Source organism: Squalius cephalus, assembly GCF_949319135.1.
Source record: "Squalius cephalus genome assembly, chromosome: 20".
In the NCBI taxonomy this organism is placed as follows: domain Eukaryota; kingdom Metazoa; phylum Chordata; class Actinopteri; order Cypriniformes; family Leuciscidae; genus Squalius; species Squalius cephalus.
The window spans coordinates 22,305,778-22,325,786 of NC_137141.1; the positions used below are offsets into that span (position 1 = coordinate 22,305,778).

Below are 20,009 nucleotides of genomic sequence, written 5' to 3' on the forward strand. Positions count from 1 at the left end.
TAGGCTAAACATTCAAGAGGACGACAGAATTATGTAAAAGAACAGTGTAAAGGCCAAGGCTGTTCTTTGCATGTTCTGTGCATTTATGCACATCTCCACCCATGTTTAGTTTGCATGTAAGCATGAGTGTGTGTGTGTGTGTGTGTCTGTGTCTATGTGCATGAGATATAGTCAGGAATCCATTTTGTCATACTTGGCTGTTCCTGCATTTTGTGAGAGGGAATAAGACAGCGGAGGGTCATGTGACCCGTGAGAGGAGACAGATCAAAGCATCTATGTGTTTAAGATTACATGACATGGAACAGAGAGAGAGAGAGATTTTGTTTTTAGATAGAGCGCTTTTGGGAACCTGAGCTAGGCATCACTAGCGATTAGCATTTTGGAAGAAAAACTTGCCAATTACTATACATTTATGATTATTACATGGTTCTTTTCATTCTCGAAATCTGCTAACATGGTCGAAATGATAATTAAATCGTTTTCCTTTATTCTTAAAGTCAGAACCAAACACCGTTCAAAACGCATTTGGTTTCCATAAACTGACGTGCTTCACAATAAAAGGATATTCCACCCGAAAAGAAAAGAAAAACGGAAATTGATTAGATTGTGAATTTAATCGGTTAATGTCAGCTAAAAATAATTTGACATAAAATTTGACATGGGTTATAAAGGGAACAAACAAAAACATGACTAAAGAAAATAATAATGAATTAAAAAAGACGCATATGGGTGCAACATCAATACGGTCTATTCATTTCATAAAAAAAAGCTTACATATTACAAAATTTTATTTTGATAATAAATATTATGATAACATTTTGAAGTGGGAATAATGATAGCATTAGATTGCACAAAAGATTGACTTTAAAATGATTTTCTATCCCATTTGTGCATTGTCTTTTTCTTTAAAAAACTCATCTCTCCACCTTATTTGATATGGGCAATGAAAAGAACATATCCATGATAAATAAATAAATAAATCAAATGTTGATGTCTGCAGCATAACACAAGCAGATAAAAAAGAAAATTCACAAACTTCAATTCAAATCCCTAAAATAACTCCTCTGAGAAAGTGCTTCACTGCAGCAGAATTGTACCTCCACTCTCTCTTCCTGCGTCTCGCTCTCTTTCACTACTGAATAAAAACTCTTTGATGCTCTGCAAATTCCTACATTTTATTACAGCACCCCTCCCGTCCTCATCCACAGCATTTAAAAGAGCGTTTCTTCCTCTCCCACTCCTGCTTTTCCTTCTCCCTGACTGCCCTCACTGATGGCAGAGTTTTGAGAGACTCTGATGGAGTGCAACTCTCGACGGGTGCTAATAATTCATTTCCCGTCTGCATGTGATGTCGGATTCATCACCTGAGCTTGACCTTATGGAAGAGTCCTCAAAAAGGCCTCATCAATCTCTTCACACTCATCACGTCTATCTTTCATTTCACTGTCCCTCTTCAAATTCTCACTCTCCACTGCGAGACAATCAGTTGTGCTTTTCCAAAGTAAGACGGACGCAAACACACACGCACATTCCTCAATATTTTAACAAGACTCTGGGCTAACATGTCTAATCTCATCACTGCTGCTGCTTATGTAACCAAGCTGCTCTTCGAAACCACTTCAGATTTGCTCTGCCCTCAGAGAGAAAAGGATAAGGAGAGAAGCACAAGCATCGACTGCAGGGAAATGCTATAAAGTCTAGGAGATGTGTCGCACTTTTAATAAACATATTTAAAATAGGTTTCATGCAATCCGGAGCCATTCGTTCCATTAAAAAGGCCTATAGGTTTCAGGTCATATCACCTACAACTTCACATGCCATATAGAATCATTTATTTGTAATACTATTTACACAGACAACACCAGTTCTCGTATATGATCATATATCGATCATTATTTAGACAACATTTTATTAATCAAGGACGCATTCAATTTATCAAAAGTGAAATATAATAATAAAATATTTCTGTTTCAAATAAATGCTGTTCTTTTGAACTTTCTAATCAAAGAATCCTGAAAAAAGTTACACCGTTTCAACAAAAAATATTAAGCAGCACAACTGTTTTCTCCATTAATAATAATAAGAGATGTTTCTTGAGCATCTTTAGCACATTATGTAACACTGACTGCGAGTAATGACTGCTGACAGCTTTGCCATCACAGGAATAAACTATTAATAAACTATTACTTTTTTCCTGTATATTTTTTCCAAAAACTTTTGATCAAACATTTTGACTTTTTTGATCAAATAAATGCAGCCTTGTGAGCATGAGACTTCTTTTATATATATATATATATATAAAATAACTGCATGTCTGTCCAATTCATCCATGTTTTCTCCTTTCTTTATTTAGCAAGAACACTTTAAAACATTATAAATATAAACACTTTAATACACATAAAATGGTCAATTTTAACCCCTGCTGACATGCAGTTTGTGGGGTGCACCCCCCCCATCCTCACTACATCTGTGTGTGTGTGTGTGTTCATTTAAGCTTGTGGGGTCACTAGGGCCATCAACAGCATGTCCGTTTCGTCCCCTAATCTAATTGCGTCCCTTTAAACACAGCTGCCTCCCGCAAGCCTGACCTTTCACCCCTGATGCGCACAAGGCCAAGGCCAAGAGGGGTCACCCAACCTCCCTGCCACCGCCTCATTCCCCTCTCACCCAAATCACATCTGAGCCCTAGAAGCAAGACAGATGACATGAGGAGAAAAGCGTACCACGGTGATGTTTACCCAAGCTCCTGCATCTCACTAAACAAAGCATCATCACGCTAGTTCGACAGGGCTAACAGTCCAGACAATCAGATGAGCAGCGTTCATGAGCATTCACAAACGCATCTTTCTGACAGGTGTGGGCGGTCAGTGTTTGACAGTGGACAGTTTGAGAGAGGCAAAGAATCGAAAAGAGAGGACAGAAGCGCTTCTGGAGATGTGATGGGAAAGAAAAAGCAAATCACCGGCTAAATCTGTGGTTATATTTTCACATTAAATTTAATAATGCATTAAATGTAAATTACTGTTTGGGGTTGGTCGTTTTATTTATTTTTACATTTCTCACCAAGGCTGCATTTATTTGATCAAAAATACAGTAAAACTACAATACATTTTTTTTTGTGAAATATTAATATTAATATATATATATATATATATATATATATATATATATATATATATATATATATATATATATATATATATATATATATAAATATATTTTAAAATATTATTCATTCCTGTGATGGCAAAGCTGAATTTCAGCATCATTACTCCAGTCTTCAGTGTCACATGATCCTTCAGAAATCATTTAAATGTGCTGATTTGCTGCTCGAGATACATTTCTTATTATCAATGTTGAAAACAGGTATGCTGCTTAATTTTTTTGTGGAAATCATGACACTTTTTTTTTCAGGATTCAAAAGAACTGCATTGCATTTATTCGAAATATAGATAATTTGTAACAATACAAATGTCTTTACTGTCACTTCTGAACAATTTAATCCATCCTTACTTGATACAAAAATTAAGTATTCATAAATAGAAAAATAAATCTTACTGGCCAATGTTTTGATCGATAATGTACTTAATTGCTCATGAATGCCCCCTCTAATACATAATTAAAACATAAATGAGCACTGTATGTACAAAACTGTCCCCTAAAGTTAGCAAAATCTGATAAAAAAAAAATCTCCCTTTGGGGACATTCTCAAATGTAAAAATAATTATGAAATAAAAAAAATATAAAAATGCAAAAAAGTTATCTTGTAGGGCTTTTTGTACAGCAATTATATTCAACTTTATATAAAAACAATAAAAGTCTATGATATGTCCTTATTTTAGCTAAGTAATATCTTAATAATCATAGAATCTTAATGAATGGTTTGAAGGGGCTAGTGTTACAGGTTATTAGATACCATTAACTCATTATAAAAGCAACAGAATTCAATGTAAAGTGTGTGTGTGTTTGGAGATACTGCACCTCCTGGTACATATGCTTGCTCATCATGGCCAGCTCTTGCTGTTCTGGGCTGTAGGTGTAGATGGCAGAACGGTACTGTGTGCCATGGTCATTCCCCTGTGCCATTCCTAAAAAATACACACACATATACATGCTTTAGACCCATTTGAAATCTCACACCTCAAGAATTTGCAGAATCATGTCAGACACAGTGGATATGTCAATATTTTTATGATGTTTCTAACATTAGCAAGCAACATTCGATTCTACTGTGATGTTACTGAAAGAAAAAGTTATTTTTTTTTTAAATATAGCAGTCTTGGAATCATTTGTCCCTTGTTAATATATGGAAAGCTATTTGTGTTTCAGTACATTCCTGTCATTTAACCTCCACAGTGAATATACTGTCTCTCATCCATCTTTCCGTAGAACTGGATGTCGGCCATCTTGCTGTGCGCTCTCTACCGTGTGGTGCCTTCTGTAGCTCTCTCTCTCTTCAAAGGCCAAAACACTGCGTTCTGATTGGCTGATCCTACAAAGCCAAAGTGACAGTCACTGACCTTCCTTGTGACCCTGAGGCCCGTGTGTCATCACAGCCGCCAAACACATCACACAGCCAAATTATAGAAAATGTTTCTAGAAAAAAGTATTTGCACACTTAACACTTACAAATGTCTGAATACCACTGCACAGACCACAATATTAAATCAAACATTTACAATCTGATTTTTCTGAGACATTTTTGCAATGTCTTTTAAACATCTAGTGGATCTACAAAGTCAGTTCCCCACAAGTTAACATAGGTGCACACAGAATTAACACACTAACGTTTGACAACCAGAGACCACATACCTTTAGTCTGCATTTTGAATAGTATTCCATACTGTTCAAAAGTCTGGGGTTGGTAAGATTTTATAATGTTTTTGAAAGAAGTCTCTTATCCTCACAAATGCTGCATTTAGCTTTTTCAAAAACACAATACAAGTAATAATATTGGGAAATATTATTACAATTTACAATAGCTGTGTTCTATGATGATATATTTTAAAATGTAATTTATTCCTGTGATCAAAACTATCAGTGTCATTACTACTGTCTTCAGTGTCACATGATCCCTCAGAAATTATTCGAATAAGCTGATTTGTTGCTCAAGAAACATTATTATTATCAATGTTGAAAACAGCTCTATTGCAGTATTTTAGTGGAAACCGGAAATTTTGTTATTTAATGAAATGGCATTCAGACATTTTTAAGTGAAGTTTAAGTGCCCACATACTTTTTAGGGCCACTGTATATCAAAACCATTTTTAAAAATCTCTCTCTTCTCACATGAGTAAAACAAGAGTTAAAAACAAAAAGGAAACAGCAAGCACTCAATGTACTCCACCCGAGACAGTGGAGCACTTCTTTTTACAGCCTCCATCACAGCGCTTAGTTATTATTGATGATCCTCCCTGTTCAAGCTGAATAATATACAGAATCTCTCCTCTCAACACACACACACACCGCACATGAACCGTGAGTGGAGACCGCTGCAAATGTGTTGTCAGCGCACAAACAGGGTGAGAGCGGAGAGCTGGGCAGAAGCTGACTCCATAAATGTCACACGCAGTCTCTCTCTCCCCATAACACGGCTCTCCCGCAGGAAAACTATTTCTGTTAATGCAGAGGTCAAGAAGCTTCACCCTTTGATTTAGAAGGAGGGAAGAAAGGAAAGATTTACTATGTGTGCTAGTGAGTGAATAAGCTGTACATGCACGTGAAAGCACGCGCACACACACACACGCGCACACACACACACACACACGCGCACGCACACACACACACACACACACACACACACACACACACACACACACACACACACACACACACACACACACACACACACACACACACACACACACACACACACACACACACACACACACACACACACACACACACACCATCATCCTGACAGAGACCAATCCTCTAAGGATGCTTTGACCAATCCAGACATTTCAAATATCAGCACTTATGTGGCTTCTCCTGGTGGGATGACGAGGAAGGAGGGGAAAAAAAAGAAAAGATTTGGAAGGGTGGATGAAAAGGAAAAGATGAAAAGGACTTGAGGACATTAGTTCACAAGTTACAAGTAAGAAACACAGATGTGTCATTGTTTATTCACCCTCATGTTGTTCCACACAACAGATGTCAATGGTTACCAAACCTGTTTGGTTAACTATATATATATACATACATACATACATATATAAAATGATTCAACCCCCATTGCAAATCAGGATTATTGGCAAAATTGACAAACTTTCAGCTGTTTGCAATGAACAAATCAAATAAAAATTATTGAAATAGCTCAACACAACAAATGTTTCAAGTCGTTTCCCCAAATTCAACTGAAAAAGCAACTTTTAATGACTTCTGCAGTCTCAAAACTATTCAACCCCTTCATGGCAAGCATCTTTAGTACTTAGTAGAACACCATTTTGCAGTTATGACCTGATGTAAACGACAGGTATAACCAGACACCAGCTTTTGGTAGCGTTTCTGAGGAATCTTAGCCCATTCCTCATGAGCAATGGCCTCCAATTCAAAAAAATTCTTGGTTTTGCGTGTTGCAACCGCCTTCAAATCCCACCAGAGATTTTCTATGGGGTTCAAGTCAGGTGACATTGATGGCCACAGTAGAATCTTCCAGGACTACTTCTGCAACCGAGCCTTGGTGGAATTTGAGGTATTGGGTCCTGTTGGAAGGTCCAATGACGCCCAAGCTTCAGCTTCCTCACTGACGGCATGATGATTTTCTTCTAGGATTTCCTGATACTTAAATGAATCCATCTTGCCTTCCACACGCTGCAGGTTTCCAGTGACAGAGGATGCAAAGCAGCCCCAGAGCAGCACAAGCACAACCATGCTTAACTGTATACAGAGTGTTTATTTTAGCATATGCTTCATTCTTCTTCCTCCAGACATAACGCTAATGCATAGGGCCGAAAAGTTCCAGTTTTGTTTCATCGCACCACAGAACAGAATCCCAAAACGTCTGTGGCGTATTTATATGATTTTGAGCAAATTGGAGCCAATTTTTCTTGTGCTTTTGGGTCAGTGGTGGTGTACGTCTCTGAGTTCTGGCATGCGTTTAGTAAGCGTCTTACTGTGCAGCTGAAACCTCAGTGTCTGTTGCAACCAAGTCTTGCTTCAGGTTTTTTGCAGTCACCCAAGGGTTTTTCTGAACCTGCCTTCTCAGAATCTGGCCGTGGCCGTTGATAGCTTCCTTTTTTCTGCCCGTCCAGGTAACCACTATTCCTTAAACTTTGAACTTGGAAACTATGTTTCAAACTGTGTCTCTAGGAACAATTTGTGCATTCGCTATCTTTTTGTATCCTGTTCCTTGTTTGTGAAGGGCGATATCATCTTCTCTTAAATTTTTTAACCATTCTTTTGACTTAGCCATATTTCTAACATGCAGTCAATTGTGACACTCAACAAACCCAGTTCAGATATTTTATGTGTTCTAGCTCAAGAACACCTTGTGCAACTAATGAAGCCCTTGATTATTTGCATTAGGTGTGCTTGAGACAACACGTTTTTCAGATTTGTGCTGTTGTGAGGGATTCTATTCAGGGGGTTGAATAATTTTGAGACTGCAGAAGTCATTAAAAGTTGCATTTTCAGTTGAATTTAGGGAAACCCATTAACACATTTGTTGTGTTGAGCTATTTCAATTACTTTTGTTTGATTAGTTCATTGCAAATAGCTGAAAGTCTGTCAATTTTGCCAATAAACCTAATTTGCAATGGGGGTTGAATAAAATCGACTGTATTTATATCTTAAAAATATATTATTTTGTGTTCCAAAGAAAAATGTCATACATGTTTGGAACATGAGGGAAAGAAAATTATGACAGAATTTTGTTCACCCCAAAAATGATATCATTCCCATCAACTCTTATCATAAACTATAATTTTAAAAAGAATCTTCACATAGATCTTTTCCATAAAATGACAGTTAATTTTAGGTCACGGCCAATAGCTTTAAGTATAATCAAAATATAATCCTTAAATACCAAATAAATTATCAGCCTCTATTTTTTTATGATTTAATTTTTTCAAGATTTTTTAATTTCAGTACTGGTTGATGATAATTAATTATATTACTTTATAACACAGTGTAATTTAATAATGCAGTTAAATATATTCTTCAGCAAATCTCAAAACAAAAAAAACTTTTCATACTGTGCATTATAATGCTGTGATGTCCAAATTCACTTGTAGCGACTGATTTAAAACAACTGATTTAACTTTTCAAAGCAGTACAGAATTTTGAAATTGGCCATTTATCCATAATCAGAAGAACACAAATTACATAGATCACTTTTATGGTGAATTTTGTTGCGTGGAAAAAAATAACATGGTGGTTTGAAACAACAAGAAGGTGAGTAAATAATCACAGATTTTTTATTTTGAGGTTTATATTGATATGGTGAACATCAGCAGTGTAGCTGGATTATAAAGCCCGTGGAATGACTCCAGAGATATCTTCACGTCTTTCAAAAGCAAAATTTTCACTGTCATATAAAATGTCAATCATGAGTCATATTGATGGCTCAGAATCTCAGTCGGATGGGTTTATTGCTTTACGCTTTTCGCGACCGAAGTGCCTCTCAGTGTCTACGGATAAAACAACTTATTCTAACCACTGAGGAGGCTCAAATGTAAGCCAACAAGAAGACACACAAACAGTTTGGCTATTGTGTGTTTGTTTTCTAAGCTGATGGAGAATGTCCATATGTGTTTGTGAAGGTGCACGTGTGATGCTTTAGCAGGGTTTTGGGGAGAGTATGTTTGTGCATTTGAGCGTGTATGATGCAGGCTTATATGTGAGTGTGTATGTGTGTGAGGGGTTGTTCAGAGCACTGTTGTGTGTGCCCTGTGGGTACGGTGAAGCAGTGTGCGTGCGAGAGCAGCCAACTAAGAGGAATGGTGCAGAGCCGGGTCTATTTTTACACCTCTTATGTAACACACACACAACCTTGTTCTCTCACACACACACACACAAATTCCCTTTGCGAATAAAAATACATGTTTAAAATATGTAGTAAATGTAATATGGTTTGTTAATACATGTGTGTTTGTTATTTTTAACATGTAGCCGCTAGTATTTGACTGATGAAAAACATTTTTTTGTATCAATTATACACCACAAGTAATGCTCTCTTGCTCTCATTTTTCTTCCAGAAAAAAATAATCTATAAATTAAACACTAGATCCATAACTGTAAAATACTCTGTGGCAAACAAAAATTGTTGCTGTTGGTATTCAAGGCCTAATGATGAAAAATTAAAACCCAAACTGAAGTGTGGAGGCCATGGCACAGTGGGTAGTGCACATGCTCATGACACTGAGAGCCATTGTGCTCACAGAGATGCAGGTTTGAATCTAGGCTGTCATATTCTGATTTCAATCCTTTTCTCTCTCCCTACACATTCCTTTTGCCATAATTTTAAAGGAAAATAGCCTGTAATAACCCGCATTTCAGAAAAATGTATTTAATGTATTTTAAAAAAGTCTTATGTTCTCTAAGGCTGCCTTCATTTGAAAAAAAAAAAAAAAAAAAAGCAATAATATACAGAATCTCTCCTCTCAACGCACATGAACCGTGAGTGGAGCACCAGCCAAATTATGAAACATAAAAATTTTAAATAACTGTTTTCAATTAATATGTATACATTTTTAATAATTCCTGTACTGACAAAGCTGAATGTTCAGCAGTCAATACTCCAGTCTTCAGTCACTGTCACATGATCCTTCAAATATCACAATATGCTGATTTGGTGCTTTTTGATGAATAAAAAGTTTTTATTTGTAAAAGGCATTTATTTGTAACAAATAGATTTTTACTGCAAGCACCTTCAAAAAACAAAAAAAACATCCAAATCGGTCCAATATGCCTGAAAAATAAGCTCAGTTACTTTATTTAAAGAAAACAATGTTTTCTTCCAGCAAATTCTAGCCTTTTTTTTCCATCCAACAGAAGAAGCATCTCTTCAACCGTTTCTCGTCTACTCTCCATAAATGACCTCTGTCAGCCCCTCCCCCCTATAGTTGATTGACAAACTGTAATGAGCCCCCCTCGTCGGGGAGAGGCAGGGGTCGAGGTCACCCCCCGAGAGGCACGTGCCCGTTGCAGACTGAACCCCAAAAAGAAGAGGGGGGGGGGGTCTTTTCTTTTTGTCCCATTTGGTGGCTTGTGCACAAAATGGTGTTCGTGAACCCAATAACCTTCGTTTTCAACGACAAATCAAAGAGTGTTGCTGAGGGATTATGTAGATCCAAACAGTTTCAGCACATAATTAGCTTGTGTATTGATGTTTTGCTCTTCAAGGTTCAATATACATAGCAAACGTGTCAATCACAGGTTACACACTGAAGGCAGGTGTAAAATAAGATTTAACGTTTACAGGCCTGAAAGATTGTAGCTCAGCCTTTACATTTGAGCGCCTGCGTCAGCCATCTTGTCTTTACCCCTTGAAGCGTGCATTAACGCATCTCTCTGACGCAGCAGCCACATAAATACTGCAAATCAAGAAAAAAAACATGACACGATAAAAGATGAAAGTGGTAAGACAGAGAAACGAGGACAAAGAAGCAGAGAAACCCGCCCTCTTGCCTTTCACTGTTAGCGGAACGAGGGAGCGCGGGATGGCGGAACGAAGAAAGTGACTAAGAGATAAAAGCGGAGGGTAAGAATGAGGAGTCACTGCGGAAATGCTGATGGGATGATGGTGAGGGGGAGCGAAAGATGGAGGAGAGAAGGAGCTGGGGATGGGGGAGGAGAGGAGAGGAGAAGAGAGAAGATAAGATGTTGTTATCCTGTAGACAGACTGAGAGCCCTGGGGTCCGCTGGGAATGGGGGGGGGAGTGAGGGAGGGGGGTGTCTTTCTTAAACAAGGAAGTAACAAACTGCTGAGGCGATCAAGCGTGCGTGTGCGCGTTTCTCTCATGTGTGTGTTCGTACTGCACTTCTCCGTTCTATGGTTTGCCACAGGCGATAGAATTGTTACACTGGCTTCAGTCATTTCCTGTTCGTCAAATCCATCCAGGAACCCAATTATCCCGACTCGCCTCTCCCCACCCTCGGCTTCCTGTACTATCTTTGTCAGCACAGCCAGAGATGTAGCATGACGGCATGAAATACAGCCTATATTTTTAGAAAATGAGCGTAGGGTTTAAGGAAGCCACCACACGTTTTCAATACCATGACCTAAAGACTCTGCCAGAGCAAGTGTTGCTGGGTATAAGACGGGGGTACGAAGAGGAGCGTGCTGGGAGTGTTTGATTGGCTGTAGATGTTGCTATCCCAGCCGTGATTGGACGATTCCAAATCATGCTGCTGAAAGCAGAACCCTTTGAACTGTGAGACAGCAGCTGAATACACAGGTCTCCGTGCACAACGGGAACAATCGTGCATGTATGTATCCTATGAAACCTCACACATTTGCAGTTTCACACTATACATAGATGTCTACCCGTGATTCAGAGCAATGACGAACACACACACACACACGTGCACAGTTGATTTGATGTGAGCGTTCGGGTACGGACAAATGGAGTGTGCGTTAAGCATGCATGGATGAACAGCCTACAGAGACGTTCCCGATTCTCGACAGCCAATTGCAGTGCAGCGGCCTGCGCCAAAAAACACAATCTGACGCTTCTGTCACGCACATGGGTCATGCTCTTCATCCTGCTTCCCTACCCAAACTCCTGCAGGGTCGTGAAACACGGCCTAAAAATGCCAAACGGGACACAGCGACAAGTTCGGCTTTAGAAGATGCTCATATTTGCAAAGTGCACATTTAAATGTCAATCCAGGTGAGTAACGTTTCATACAAGCATGTTCTCACATGACTGTGAATATGTGTGTTCATTACCGACGGGTCACGATGGTCGACTAGTCCATCTAGATTCTCAACCAAGGGGCCAGGGATCACTTGGGATATATGAGGGAATTTCATTGAAAAAAAAAATCCTGAAAATGTATAAAATTCTAAAAAGTAATGGTTCATTTTTATAATGAATATACATTTTGTACTTATGTCAAGCTGTAAAGATTTTATTGGGTAGAAATTGCTATTCATTAGTAAAAATTTTTTTTTATAAAACCTGTAATCACAAATGACTATGCAAGTCATGTATATTCCTTGGTGTACAAGTGATAGAATGATAGAATTTGGTTATTTTAATTGTTTTTTGGAAATGGAATAAAAGGCTGGAAGTTCTCTTTTTCGGTCTACACTTCTTTTCTAAAATGCTATGTATCTCTATGTATACAACACCTTTTTAAGACAAGGGGCCCTATCTTGCACCCAGCGCAATTGACTTTGTACACCGACGCATGTATCATTCCTATTTTGCACCCGCGCAAAGCAGACTTTTCCCTCCACAGACGCACGTCGGTTAAAAATACACTTGCGCTCCCGGGGGCGATTCAGCGCAAAGAGGAGGCGTGTTCTGGCGCAAACGTTCCGTCATGCTATTTTGCAGGTTTAGAAAACAATTGCGCCACTAACCAGGATAAAACAGTTTAAAGTCAGTAGCGCGTTGCGCATGTTATTCATATGCTATTTTAAGGGCGCATGCTTGGTCATAATCAATGTAGCGTGTGCACAACGCGCACTTTGATTCTCTCATCTACACAGAAGCAGCAGTTTTCATTTTTGCAAATCATACATTATTACAATAGATAGATAGGATAGATAGATAGATAGATAGATAGATAGATAGACAATTTATTATAAAAGCATACATCTAGCTTACACATTTACTCAAATTATCATACGCCTGTTTAACCGAAGTTAATTTGGGTGGGTTTCTCCATTTCAATGTAACTTCTCTCTCTTTTACGGCTGTGACAAGAGCGTTGCTCTCCTCGGCTGTGAACCGCTCCTGGCGCGCGCCTGGCAAATCCGCCGTTACAATAGCAATCCGCTATGGAAAAAGCGCGTCTGCTCTTAAAGGGAATGTGAGATGACTCTCTGATTGGTTTATTTCATGTTACGCCCAAACCACACCTATGAATAATGAAGCTACTTCAGACCAACCCCTTTTAGATTTGCGCCGGGCGCAAGAGTCATTTATCCCGCCAGGAAAATAGCAACAGCGCCCAAGACCCGCCCATAAAGTTACTTGCGCTTTGCGCTTGACACTTGCGTTTCAGATCGTTAAAATAGGGCCCAAAGTGTCAAGTTAAAACAGTTCAGCTTTAAAAAAAAAATAAATAAATAAAAAAACGCACCTTGAGACCTCTTCTCAGCGTTTTATTCTGTTGCACTCTGTCTACCTGTTTTCTAATGCAAGAATGGATCTTATGCAAACACCCCCTAAGAAACACATCAGATTGGGTTGGGTAGACATCTTCCTAAGCCAGTCTAATTATACAAGAGACATCCATAAAGCGACAGTGCAACCAAAAATGAGAAGTCTGTCATCCAAATCTGATACATTTCTGTATGAATTTTTTTTTCTTCCAGACAATTAAAGTGTGGACAAAGTCAATAGGATCCAATGTTGTTGGGATATTATAAATATTCTTATTCAATGTTCTTATAAATATATTATTTTGTGTTCTGCACAAGAAAGTTATACAGGTTTGAAACAATATGAGGATGAGTATATGATTAAAGATTTACATTTTTGGTGGACTATCCCTTTAAGACCAGCTAATCATTTAATTGTTCGACAACCCACAGACTAATCGATTTTGAAAATATGTATCTGCTGCACATCCCTTGTATTCTCATAGGTAAAGGAAAACAGAGCAAGGTAGATGTTTAATCACATTTGAAGGCCATTTCTGACAACTAACCCTGGCTTCTAGGAGTAATTTTCTACGCTCTACTTTCTGGGGCGTTCTGGCTGACAGGGTGACGGTGTTCCAAGTGACTTTTTAAAGTTCAGAACATGATGTGAATTAGAGAGCTGGCAAAGAACCGAACACACAGGGTAATCATGTCAGCTCAAACTGATGATTTGACATATGAAAGAGTAGAAAATCACTCCATGGTCCTTAAAACCACACTCTGAATTTTAGGGGCGTGTCTTCAACTGGCAGATATATAGGCATGCATTACTGATCTCCAAATGGAATTTGTGTTCCTTCCATGAAGAAAAAATACAAACAAGAAAAGTTATTACAGGGTCTGACTGAACGAACCACAGACGTCATATAAACTATTCAAGCAGAGACTGTAGTCCCACAGTGGAGTGATGAAGGAGAGCCGAAGAGTTATGTGTGTGCGCTTCAGGTCCTCAGGGTCAGGCTTTATGAATGTTTCAGAGGAGTGTCTCTTCCTCTCTTCTCTCTCTGTTTTAGGGTGACTGAACACAGAGAGCCAAACAACAGCTTCATACTGCAGCCCCACTGTTACATCAGACAGACAGACAGATAGATAGATAGATAGATAGATAGATAGATAGATAGATAGATAGATAGATAGATAGATAGATAGATAGATAGATAGATAGATAGATAGATAGACAGATAGATAGATGGATAGATGGATAGATAGATAGATAGATAGATAGATGGATGAACTTTAAATCTATTTATGTGTCTGTTTGGGATCAGATATATATATATATTGGGGTTTTGGGGTCTCATCTTTAGCGCTGGATTTCAAGCAGACAGCAAGGCTGATTTATTCTCAAACGAAGACCTGAAGGACAACACAGACGGCAAATATCAGCTGTGTGTTCAGGATTGGGTCTGTTTCCAGTGGATTGGAGGAATAGGTGACGCTTGCACTAATGCACACATGCACGATGTCTCTTTTCCTCTCATGGCTGAATTGGTCTCAGACACATTAACATAGCCAGTCTGAGGCTGTTCCAATTCCCGCAAGATCATCCTGACCATCCAGCACACACAAATGCACAGGGCAGTGTGAACAGACAGATGCAGCCATGTTTTAACCTCATGAGGCCGTTTGCTTTTGGACCACTGCATCTCACACCCAGGGGTCTTTCTATGGACATCTGTGTGAGTGAATGTTTGTAGATGTGAGGGAATAGGTGTGTTTGTTTACCTTGAGTGGGGTCATGGCTCTCCCAGAAGACTTTGAGAAGTTTCTCTAAGCTGACATCTTTAGGAGAGAAGACCACTCGCACTACTTCTGTGTGCCCCGTTAGACCTAAAGATATGGAAGGAAAAAGAAGTAACGCACAAATAGAACTGCGTAATTGTTGAGTGATTTTGCAGTCTATATTAAATTATGGCTATAGAAAAGGATGTTAAGTATTTTAATGACTCTTTTATTGTCTATTAAGTTTTTTTTACAGAACATTTAAAGGGGACATACCCTGAAAATCGAACTTTTTCCATGTTTAAGTGCTATAATCGGGTCCCCGGTGCATCTACCAACCCAGAAAACGTGAAAAGTGACAACCCAGTAACTTTGTTTTAGTAAGCCTTTCTCTGCAACTATGTCAAAAAATAAGCCAATCAGATTTCACTCCCCTTCTGACGTAGGAAGGGGATCTTATTATAATATTACCACCCCTTAATCTGCAAGTTTCCACCCACGGCGCCACCATATGGTTTTCGCATAATTCGCAAGCGACAACAGTGTAAGCAGTTCTAACACAATGGCAAAAGCTCGAGCAAAGCACGCAAACTGTTCTGTCGTTGGCTGCACAGACAAGCACAGAACACTATTTGATTTGCTCACACCCAAAAAGGGGCAAATATGAAAAGCTATAATAAATGAGAACATTTTTTGCTAAATTTTCACTGACACATTCTGGGGACACCATAGATTTATATTACATCTTGTGAAAAGGGGCATAATATGTCACCTTTAAAATGAAATGATTAAATATTCTTCTGTGTGCTCATTTAATTCACAAAATAAAAAAGTATATTAATAATGACATATCGAATATCATTAAAAGGCTAAAAAATATAGACAATTATATTCAGCTACATTACACAACCACTGAACAAATATACACAAAAAAACAAATCCATTCATCTCTCACAAAGACATTAAGACATTTAAAAAATAATATTTAGCAATGATGCATTAAAGGGATAGTTCACCCAAAAATGAAAATCAGCCCATGATTTACATATCCTCAAGCCATCCTAAGTGTATATGACATTCTTCTTTCAGACGAATACAATCTGAGTTATATAAGAAAATGTCCTGGCTCTTCCAATCTTTATAATGGCAGTGAATGGCCGTTTATGTTTTAAAGTCCATCAAAGTGCATCCATCCATGATAAAAGTGCTCCACATGGCTCTGGGGGGTTAATAAAGACCTTCTGAAGCAAAGTGATGTGTTCGTGTAAGAAAAATATCCATATTTAAAACATTATTGACTAAAATAACTAGCTTCCAGCAGACGGCCTACGCAAGTCGACTTATGCTAAAAGAGTAACACTTGACGATGTATGACGTAGGATGTAGATGTAGCTTTGATGCCTCTCGCGGTTCAACCAAACAGGCCTGGGCAAACAAACTCAAGCTCCTCCGACATTTCTCTTTAAAAATTCTCATTTTAGACTTTTAATTTGTTACTGGTGTTTTGTTTTGCTCTATCGTCTGCGCTTCCGCGTTTGTCATTATGTCATGCTTCGGTTCAGAAGGCCTTTATTAACCCCTCAGGGCCGTGTGGAGCACTTTTATCATGGATGGATGCACTTTGATGGACTTCAACACATAAATGGCCATTCACTGCCATTATAGAGCTTGGAAGAGCCAGGACATTTTTTTATATAACTCCGATTGTATTCATCTGAAAGAAGAATGTCATATACACCTAGGATGGCTTGAGGGTGAGTAAATCATGGGATAATTTTTATTTTTGGGTGAACTATCCCTTTAAACTGAGCATAAGAGACAGTAAAGAAATGTATACAAATATTTATATTTCAAATAAAGTAGAATCCTGAAAAAAATGATCATGGCTTCCATATTTCAATATTACTATTTTTGATAAAATAAATGCAGTCTTGGTGAACACAAGAGACTTCTTTAAAAACATTTTAAACATTTACTGACTTAGTATGGTACAGTAAGTGTATTTGATTGAATTTTATGATACCAATGAACTTCATGAGGTGAATCATGGGATGCTGATAAACTGTACTAAAGCAGATCTCACAAAATCTTAAACTTCTAAAATGGTTTTGTAAACAAATTCAAGAACAATTTTAGGCACACAAAAAAGGCACAATGATAATTTATAATTTCATAAAATAATAAATAATAATAAAACCATAATTTCAAGCTTTTAAGTATAAACCTTTAAAATGTTTTTAAGATCATGAGAACCATTCTGTCAAATGAATCCGAACTTTTGACTGGTACTCAAACACCATGCACTTACTGTGCAAAACTGTATCTGCATATGCGTTTGCTACTCTTACAAATAACAAAGCCTGTCTACATATTAACCCAAACACCCAACACAGTTCTGACATCTGCAGGTCTTCTCCAGACTACACACTTAAAAGAGAATGTGTGTGTGAAGCCAACCCTCTGCAGAGCTGCAGTCAGAACCTTCTCACTGGGACCAGTTGAGAAACTGCAACATCACAGCTGCATCCCTCCCTCCATTTCATCTCTTCTGAACTGTCTGGCTACAAGTAGGTCATACAGAGGAAGGGGGAAGGGCTGCGGATCTGGGAGAGAGCAGTGCACTCTGGGTAGTTCACTGCAGATGAAGGGAATGTTTTGGTGAAGGCTGCAGCAAAGCATTAATTTGGGTACAATGAAGCTGCTGATGGCCTTATGGTTCGGAAACCTCTTTGATATGGAAGGGGAACGAACAGTTAGACTCACCTGAACACACCTCATGGTAGGTGGGGTTAGGTGTGAAGCCCCCAGCATAGCCCACTTGTGTAGAAAACACACCAGGAATCCTCCAGAAGCGCCTCTCTGCTCCCCAAAAACATCCCATACCTGAACAGAAATGGGACAGACATTGAATGGCAAATAATTATAGGATTGACTTAAAAAGAGACAAAATTGTCTTTTTGGTTCCACTACAAAGCCTTCCTAACTACAGATGTTTGACATCAAACAAAAGTACAATTCAGCCACTGTTGATACCTCCCAAAAATGATAGATAAAACCTCAAAATGGCATTTTATTATTTTTTTAAAATATTATTTTCATATAATTTTTTATCTAATTTTATTTTTGTGCTTATTAGAGTATAACCTTTTATCATAGTCCCATGCTAACATCAATCTCAACTGGAATCAACTGCAAGCTTTAGATGCTTCGTGTGAAAAGCAATAACTCATGTGTGTGACCGGTGAGAAAGGTATGGCCTATGTACAGCACTTACACTACAGTTCAAAAAGATTTTGAAAGAATAAAATAATACTTTTATTTAGCAAGAATGCATTAAATTGATCAGATGTGACAGCAAAGACACTTAAAATATTACAAAACATTTCCATTTCAAATAAATGCTGTTCTTTTAATTAACTTTCTTTTTATCAAATAATTCTGAAAAAATGTATCACCGTTTTCCACAAAAATATTAAACAGCAACTGTTTTTAACTGATAATAATAAGAAATATTTCTTGAGCACCAAATCAGCATATTACAATGATTTCTGAAGGATCATATGATACTGAAGACTTAGTTAGCTTAGCCATCACTGTAATAAATTACATTTTATTAAATTTAATTTACATTTTATATTAAAATAGAAAACAGTTGTTTTAAATTGTAATTTCCTTTTGAACAGTAGTGTATACGGTTCCATTTCAATTAGAATGCTGTCTTAGATGCTGTCTATGTAGGCAGCTTACTAGGTCTTGGAACAGAACTACAGTTCTGTATCAATTGATTCTGTTCATTAAACTGGCTCTTAGCCACATTTTTATTGGCTCAGGAAATCAAGAGGAGAGAGGGGGAGAAATTAGATAGGAACATGACCCAGCCTAGACTCAAACCCAGGTTTCCCATGAGCCACCACTCTGACACAAGTGGTACTTTAAGAAGCAATGTATTAATTGCACCCAAGGATGTCTGGAATATGATCTTCTCCAAACTCACCAAACATGATCATCTCCATGCTGTCAGGAAATGGTTCCACTGTGGGGTTCCCAATGGCGGTGTGCTTTACTGCAGAAACACAGGCGAGAGAAACACAGCAATATAAATGTTGTGTTATCAATGGGGTGTACGTGTGCACAAGGTGGCGCTGTTCCAGATGGTGGGACTGTCAGACTGGTTTCTGTGGTGAGGATTATTGCAGATTTGCCTGGTCTGCTCAGGCTAAGCTGAATCAGTGCTGCTGTTTCTGCAGTGGGAGACACTTAGCCGATTACACTGCTGTACCTCCCCCACCCAACACACACACACACACACACACACACACACACACACACACACACACACACACACACACACACACACACACACACACACACACACCTCTAAACCATCCAGAGAAGGTCACAAACCATGAGTGACGTGAACGCATTGGAAGGAGACAACACCAGCTCTCTGAAAGCCCTACAGAACGACCTGCAGTGGATTAGGCCACAGGGAGAAAAAAAGAGGATGGACAAACAAAATGTTTCCTGAGTTGGATGGATGAGGCCAACTGTGCCATACTGGAATTAGAGCAGTAAAGAGGAAGAGAAAAGGGGCACAGATGTGGGGAGGATTAGAGCTAAGAAGACTGAAGTGATTTACCACCTAAATCTCCAGGCAGCAAAGGATAGTGGTTTACACACAGCGCACTAATATTAGCATATGGATGAAGAGATGTGTCATGGCCCCACAAACAAACACTCACAATAGTGCATTTAGGGCAACATGCACCCCATTACCCCTTTAATCTTCCTAAAGTTTAGACTATATGATAATGACCTGAATACTGAAAATCTGTCCATTACTGATTGCAAAAGCTCGGTATGAAAGTTAGCCTCTGAATCTCTAACTCTAAGTATTAAACTTTGGCTGCAGACATGAATGATGCCTCAAATTTTGTGGCTTGGTAAGGAGAGGTGTGCTATTACT

General features: G+C 38.4%; 1 protein-coding gene across 2 annotated transcripts in view; it reads right to left on the minus strand.

Moving 5' to 3' along the window:
- Nucleotides 1-20,009, minus strand: part of msrab (methionine sulfoxide reductase Ab) — a gene marked incomplete at its 5' end in the record, with an annotated part of 30,399 nt that overhangs the window by 3,755 nt on the left and 6,635 nt on the right. For both annotated transcript variants that reach the window (XR_013819416.1, XM_079853492.1), the window contains 4 exons: nucleotides 3,982-4,088; nucleotides 15,047-15,151; nucleotides 17,807-17,926; nucleotides 19,038-19,106. Coding sequence is in view for 1 of the 2 variants with exons in the window: in XM_079853492.1 (XP_079709618.1) it covers nucleotides 3,982-4,088; nucleotides 15,047-15,151; nucleotides 17,807-17,926; nucleotides 19,038-19,106 (401 nt within the window). The remainder of the gene's footprint in view (nucleotides 1-3,981; nucleotides 4,089-15,046; nucleotides 15,152-17,806; nucleotides 17,927-19,037; nucleotides 19,107-20,009) is intronic.